At 54.5% G+C, this 7,105-nt stretch overlaps 1 protein-coding gene across 1 annotated transcript; it reads left to right on the top strand.

The window, feature by feature from the left end:
• The first annotated feature begins 6,235 nt into the window (after window positions 1–6,235).
• Window positions 6,236–6,721, top strand: LOC120678076 (secreted RxLR effector protein 161-like). Its single transcript, XM_039959232.1, has one exon. It carries the CDS (start codon window positions 6,236–6,238, stop codon window positions 6,719–6,721), a length of 486 nt encoding a protein of 161 aa, XP_039815166.1.
• The last annotated feature ends 384 nt before the right edge of the window (window positions 6,722–7,105 follow it).

The following is a 7,105-nucleotide window of genomic DNA, read 5'->3' as shown; positions in this document are numbered from 1 at the left end:
AGGAGCCGAGAGATAAGCCTACATAACATTCTTGATTACATCATATATGGGCTCACTCATAGACATAGGTGGTTAAAAATTGCAGAAGAGCGCTCTGAATCGAATACCATTGGAATCGCACTGAAGACATACCACACCCTGTGACTTGATCGGCATGCAATCATCCAACAATTCGACCCGTTTTATCAAAAGATGTGCCTTCACTGAAGAACTCCATAATGGAACAGATCAAATCTCTGAAGACAATCACAACCACAGGTGATTAGAGGGATTCACCTTGCATTATGACATGTACAACATGCACAAATCTAAGAGGAGAGCAAGGCCAGATCATCTAGTTCTTGATAGATAATTACCCATGCTCATGCTTGCTTTTTTCATGCCTAGTAGTAGTAGCACTAACTTGTACTCAGTCAAGCCTACCATTTACTCTTGGGCGGCAAAGGACTGTTGTGCATAGTAGCCGTTGCAAGTTGTAGCATGGTAGCAGTAGATGGTTGTACATGTAATAGTCATGGCTGCATTGTACTGTAGAGCCATGCCTTGTAAATTCTCACTTTGACCGGTGTGTCTATAAAGAGGAGACACTACCGGAAACCTCGTTTTTGCTGTGTGCGCCAAGGTTTGCCGAGTGCAAATTCACGGGCACACAGCAAACATAAATTTTGCCGAGTGTGCTCAAGAAAACACACGGCAAAATCAAAGCACACGGCAAAGTCATGCTTTGCCGTGTGCTTTTTTTTGACACACGGCAAAGAATACTTTGCCGTGTGCTTTTTTGTGACACACGGCAAAGCTAAACTTTGCCGTGTGTTTTATTTTGGCACACGGCAAAGTAATAAAAAAAATTTGTCTTCTCACTTCGAAACTTTTTCTACACTTTACATACAACATGTGGTACTCCATGTTAAAATTTGATTCATTTTTGTATTTATTTGTTATATTTAACTAATTAATTACATTTCAAGCAATTTTTTGAATCAAGTCAAATTTGAAAGGTAAGTGATTCAAATAATAGAATAAAATAATTAAAAAATGATATTCATGTTATTTAACATATTTTGAGGCCTTACCTATCAAATGAAAAGAAATAGCAAATATCTTGTCCAGAAAATACGATCACAAATTGTGCTTGAATGATTTTAAAATTCTAAAAAAATCAATTGAAGTCTGAAAATTATGAGATTTGTCAATATCTCATGATATCATATGTGGAGGTTGCGGTAAAAATTTGAGTGGGTTACGCAATTTTATCACGTATGATGCTTACAATTGGAAACAACTGCGAAGAAAAATCAGAGAGTTGAGAAGGATACGGTTAGGTTTGGAGTGGAAGTGACGATCAAATTTGGGTTTGACTTCAAAAAATTTTCTATAGCTAATAGACAATATATATTGTTTCGTGTAAAATTTTGGTAATTTTTTGGAACCACTTGATAAGTCTAATGTATCAAGTGCAATTATAGAATTTATATAAATTGAATTTCGATCTATAACTGCATAAGATAATGCAATAATATGAGTAGAAGAATTTAATATATATAGTTGAGTGAATTTGATAAGTATATTCAAAGTGCATTGTAATAAATTTGGAAGAATAAAAGAAGAAGGAAACAAAACGAACAAAAATAGAAGGAAACAAAAAAATAAAAAAAAGGTTTGCCGTGTGCCAGATCGTGTGCCCCAGATCTGGCACACGGCGAAGTGAACTTCAAATTTCGTAAACAATCTTGGATGAATAAACTTCCAAAACGAAAGTTGTAGATCTCGAAAAATTATGAAACTTTGTAGTTGACAACTTTTTAATTTAAATTCGTTTAGGGTCTCAAATAAGCAATTTAGACTCGGTTTAGTATAGTATATGGGGATAAAATAAAGTATACACAACTGAGTATGTGGTGTAGTGGTAGAGAAGGTTAGATGTAAGGGGGAGGTCGCGGGTTCGAAACCCGTCGACCGCTATGTGCACGAAAATTGGTTGCGAGTTGTGACTTTGGTGGAATGGGCTGTGGCTGACCGGTGGGGTCCTCTTCGAATTAATTTTTTTATTTTCTATTTTTAAAATCAGTTTTCTGAAAACATTTATGCCGTGTGTTTTTTTACACTCGGCAAACTCTTTGCCGTGTGCCTGATAAATGGCATACGGCAAAGGTCCTATTTGCCGACGCCTATTTGTCGTGTGTCTTTTGCCGTGTGCAACACACGGCAAAGGGTTTGCCGTGGGTATTTTGGCCTTTGCCGTGTGCCTAGGCACACAGCAAAGGACCCGTTTACCATAGTGAGAGCAGCTGCAGCTCAGAGTCTTAAGCAGCTCCACTTTGTATGCTCTTCCTGAGTCCTTCTTCTTCCTCCACCTGCAAGCAAGAGGATGTTGTGTGTGAGGGAGTGCCAACAAGTGGTATCAGAGCTTGAGTGTTCGAATTTGGTGGCCATGGCTTCCCTGGATCGTGAGCATGGGCGCGTGTGTTCTCAGAAGCGTGGCCGCGGGCGCCAGACGACGTACGTCGTGAAGAAGACGGTGCGGGACGTCGGCAGCGCGCAGTACCCCGTGCTCACTCGCACGAACTACGCTGAGTGGGTGGTGCTGATGAAGGTGATGCTCAAGGAGAGGCGCCTGTGGGCGGCGGTGACCGTGGGCACCGCTGACGAAGAAGACGACCAGTCGGCCATGGAGGCCATCCTCAAGTCCGTGCCGGCAGAGTACGTCATCCCGCTTGGTGCCAAGGACTCCGCCAAGGAGGCGTGGGAAAGCCTGGAGACGATGCGGCTGGGCGGCGACCGCGTGCGCAAGATGAAGGCACAACAGCTCAGGCGGGAGTACAAGGCGATCGCGTTCCGCGATGGAGAGGCCATCGAGGACTTCGCGCTGCGGCTCACCACACTGGTAAGCCAGCTAGAGCAGGTTGGCATCAACATCGGAGAGGAGGAAGCGGTGGCCAAGTACTTGCAGGTCGTGCCGCCCCGGTTCGCGCAGATTGCGCTCTCAATCGAAACGCTGCTCGACATGAGCACGCTCTCGATCGAGGACGTCACCGGGCGGCTCAAGGCAGTCGAGGACCGCACGGAGGCCCACGCCCGCAAAACTGCCGGCGGCCAGCTACTGCTCACGGAGGAGCAGTGGGCAGCGCGCCTGCTCAAGAGGAAGTGGGGGGAGGGCTCCTCTGTTTCACGCAGCGGTGGCGGAGACGGCGCGGCAAGCCACGGCTGAAGGCGGAGGGCGCCGGCAAGGACGGCAGAGATCGTGCCGCCGACAAGGATCGTTGCCGCAATTACGTCAAGATCGGGCACTGGGTCCGTGACTACAAGGAGCCGTGGCGCCAGGAGCAGGCGCACCTCGCCCAAGATGACGAGGAAGAGCCTGTGCTGCTCATGGCACAGGTCTGCGCGATCAACATCGAGGCAGAGGACAGCGGCGGGCGCGTCGAGCTCGACGAGCCGCGCGCGCGGGTCAACCTCGAGCGAGCAGACGAGGAGGCAGAGGAGCTGTGGTACCACGACACTGGCGCGGGCAACCACATGACCGGGAACCGCGCGGCCTTCTCCAAGCTCGACACCGGAGTCGTCGGCACCGTGAAGTTCGGGGACAACTCCGGCGTCGACATCCAGGGGCGCGGCACGGGAACCGCGCGGCCTTCTCCGAGCTCGACACCGGGGTCATCGGCACCGTGAAGTTCGGGGACAACTCCAGCATCGACATCCAGGGGCGCGGCATGGTTGTGTTCTAGTGCTAGAATGGCGAGCACAAGGCGCTGATGGATGTGTACTACATCCCCAAGCTCCGGAGCAACATCGTCAGCATTGGCCAGCTCAATGAGCAAGGCTGCCAGGTGCTGATCGACGGCGGCGTGCTCCGGATTAAGGACCGCGAGCGGAAGCTGCCCGCCAAGGTCGAGCGCGGCAGAAATCACCTCTACACCTTGGCGCTGCGCATTGCGCGCCCGGTGTGCTTGGTGGCAAGGTGCGACGATGCGGCGTGGCGCTGGCACGCGCGCTTCGGCCATTTGAGCTTCGATGCTCTGGCCAGGATGGCGCGGCAGGGCATGGTGCGAGGGCTGCCACTGATCGAGCATGCCGGCGAGCTGTGTGATAGCTGTCTTGCCAGGAAGCAGAGGAGGCTGCCGTTCCCCAAGAAGGCGAGCTACCACGCTGGCGACACCCTCGAGCTCGTCCACGGCGACCTCTGTGGGCCAATCAAGCCAGCAACGCACGGCAGACGGCGCTATTTCCTGCTCCTGGTGGACGACTGCAGCCGCTACATGTGGCTGCACCTGCTGTCGAGCAAGGACGAGGCGCCAGCGGTGATCAAGGAGTTCCAGGCGCAGGTGGAGACGGAGACGGGGAAGAAGCTACGCGTACTGTGGACGAATCACGGCGGCGAGTTCACCTCAGTCGAGTTCGGCCTCTACTGCACGGGACAGGGCATTGAACGCCACCTCACGGTGCCGTACTCGCAGCAGCAGAACAGCGTCGTGGAGAGGAGGAATCAGACGGTGGTCGGAATGGCTAGGAGCATGCTGAAGGCCAAGAAGATGCCGGCGGCGTTCTGGGTCGAGGCGGTGAACATGGCGGTGTTCATCCTGAACCGCGCGCCCACCAAGAGCCTGAAGGGCACGACGCCATTCGAGGCTTGGCACAGGAGGAAGCCGGACGTGTCCTTCCTCAGGACATTCGGCTGCATCGGGCACGTGAAGAAGACGAAGCCCAACCTTGCCAAGCTGGAAGACAGGAGCACTCCCATGGTGTTCCTAGGGTACGAGCGCGGGAGCAAGGCTTATCGGCTCTACGACCGGCCAGCAGCAAGGTGGTCGTGTCCCGCGACGTCATCTTCGACGAGGCGGTGTGCTGGGGCTGGGAGTCCGGCGATGGGGAAGCGACGCCAGGCGGCCTAAGCAGCTCTTTCACCGTCGAGTACATGGTGTACTCCGGTGCGGGGGAGCTGGCTCACGACGAAGGGGAAGCAACACCCTCGAGTGAGTCGCAGGGGACACCCTCGAGTGCGACACAGGGGGCACCCTCGAGTGAGTCGTAGGAGACACCCTCGAGTGCGACAAAGGGGGCACCCTCGAGCGAGTCGCAGGGGACACCCTCGAGAGCGCCACAGGGGGCACCCTCGAGCAAGTCGCAGGGGACACCCTCGAGTGCGACACAGGGGGCACCCTCGAGCGAGGCGTAGGGGGCACCCTCGAGCGAGGCACAGGTGACACCCTCAAGAGCGGGGCAGGGGACTCTGATCTCCGCCGCAACGAGCACCGTTTCGTCGATTCGCTTCGTCACACCTCCGCCGAGCGCCTCCCCGAACATCGACACCAATTACTCTAGCGAGCCACTCCGATTCCGTCTGGTGGATGATATTGTTGGCATGGGGAGTCCGCCTGGGCAGGTGGCCCATGTGCTGGACGACCTCGAGCTGCATCTGGGCAGCGCAGAGGAGCCACCAAACTTCGCCACAGCAGAACATGAGGCACGCTGGCGGGCGGCGATGCTGGAGGTGATGGCGGCGGTGGAGGAGAACCGCACGTGGGAGCTGGTGGATCCGCCGGCCAGTTGCCGACCATTTGGGCTCAAGTGGGTGTTCAAGGTGAAGCGGAACGAGCACGGCGAGGTGGTGCGGCACAAGGCGCGGCTCGTCGCCAAAGGATTCGTGTAACGCGAGGGCATCGACTCCGAGGAAGTCTTTGCGCCGGTGGCGCGCATGGAGTCCGTGCGCTTGCTGTTGGCGCTGGCGGCGGTGAGGTGCTGGAAGGTCCATCACTTGGACGTGAAATCGGCATTCCTCAACGGAGAGCTCGCCGAGCAGGTGTACGTGCAGCAGCCGCCGGGATTTGTCATCGCCGGCGAGGAGCACAGGGTGCTCCGCCTGCGCAAGCCCCTGTATGGGCTGCGTCAGGCACTGTGTGCGTGGAACATCAAGCTTGACGCCAGCCTCGCGTCGCTCGGCTTCACCAAGTGCGCCACCGAGCACGCCCTCTACACACGGCGGTCGAAGGGAGGCCTGGTGATCGTCGGCGTGTACGTCGACGACCTCATCGTCATCGGAGCTGAGCAGCGGGACATCGACGCATTCAAGGAGAAGATGAAGTCAATGTTCCGCATGTCAGACCTCGGTCTGCTCACATACTACCTCGGCATTGAGGTGGAGCAGACCGGGAATGCCATCACACTCCGCTAGAGCGCCTATGCGAGGAAGCTGCTGGCGCAGAGCGGATTGGGCGAGTGCAGGGCGTGCCAGACGCCCATGGAGGAGAAGGTGAAGCTGTCAAAGGACGGCACTACCCCCTTGGTGGACGCCACGAGCAACCGGAGCATCGTCGGCGCACTGCGTTACCTCACGCACACGCGGCCAGACACTGGGTTCGCCGTGGGGTACGTGAGCCGGTTCATGGCGGAGCCGCGGGAGGATCACCTCGCCGCGGTCAAGCATCTGCTCCGCTATGTGGCAGGGACGCGCGATTATGGGCTCGTCTACCCAAGGAGGAGCAGAGGAGAGCTGGAGCTGATTGGGTTCAGCGACAGCGACATGGCGGGCGACGTTGATGGACGAAGGAGCACGACTGGTGTGCTCTTCTTCCTTGGAGTGTGCCCGATCTCCTGGCAATCGATGAAACAAAAGGTCGTTGTGCTGAGCACTTGCGAGGCAGAGTACATTGCGGCGGCGACGGCATGTTGCCAGGGAGTTTGGCGGGGGCGGCTGCTGGCAGAGCTCTCCGGAGAAGAAGCTTGAGCACCCGTCCTGATGGTGGACAACCAGTCCGCCATCGCCTTAGCAAAGAACCCCGTCCACCACGACCGGAGCAAGCACATCGACACCAAGTATCACTTCATCCGTGATTGCGTTGATGGTGGACAGATCAGGCTCGAGTATGTCGAGACAGCTCGACAGCTCAGGGACATCCTCACCAAACCACTTGGGCGCATTCGACTCACAGAGTTGAGGACCAAGATTGGAGTTGAGGAGATCAAGCAAGAGCAGTGCAATTAGGGGAAGAATTGATAGATAATTACCCATGCTCATGCTTGCTTTTTTCCATGCCTAGTAGTAGTAGTAGCACTAGCTTGTACTCAGTCAAGCCTGCCATTTACTCTTGGGCGGCAAAGGACTATTGTG

The sequence above is a fragment of the Panicum virgatum genome, chromosome 6N (assembly GCF_016808335.1).
Source record: "Panicum virgatum strain AP13 chromosome 6N, P.virgatum_v5, whole genome shotgun sequence".
Taxonomy (NCBI): Eukaryota; Viridiplantae; Streptophyta; class Magnoliopsida; order Poales; family Poaceae; genus Panicum; species Panicum virgatum.
This window is presented reverse-complemented; position numbering and strand designations above follow the sequence as displayed.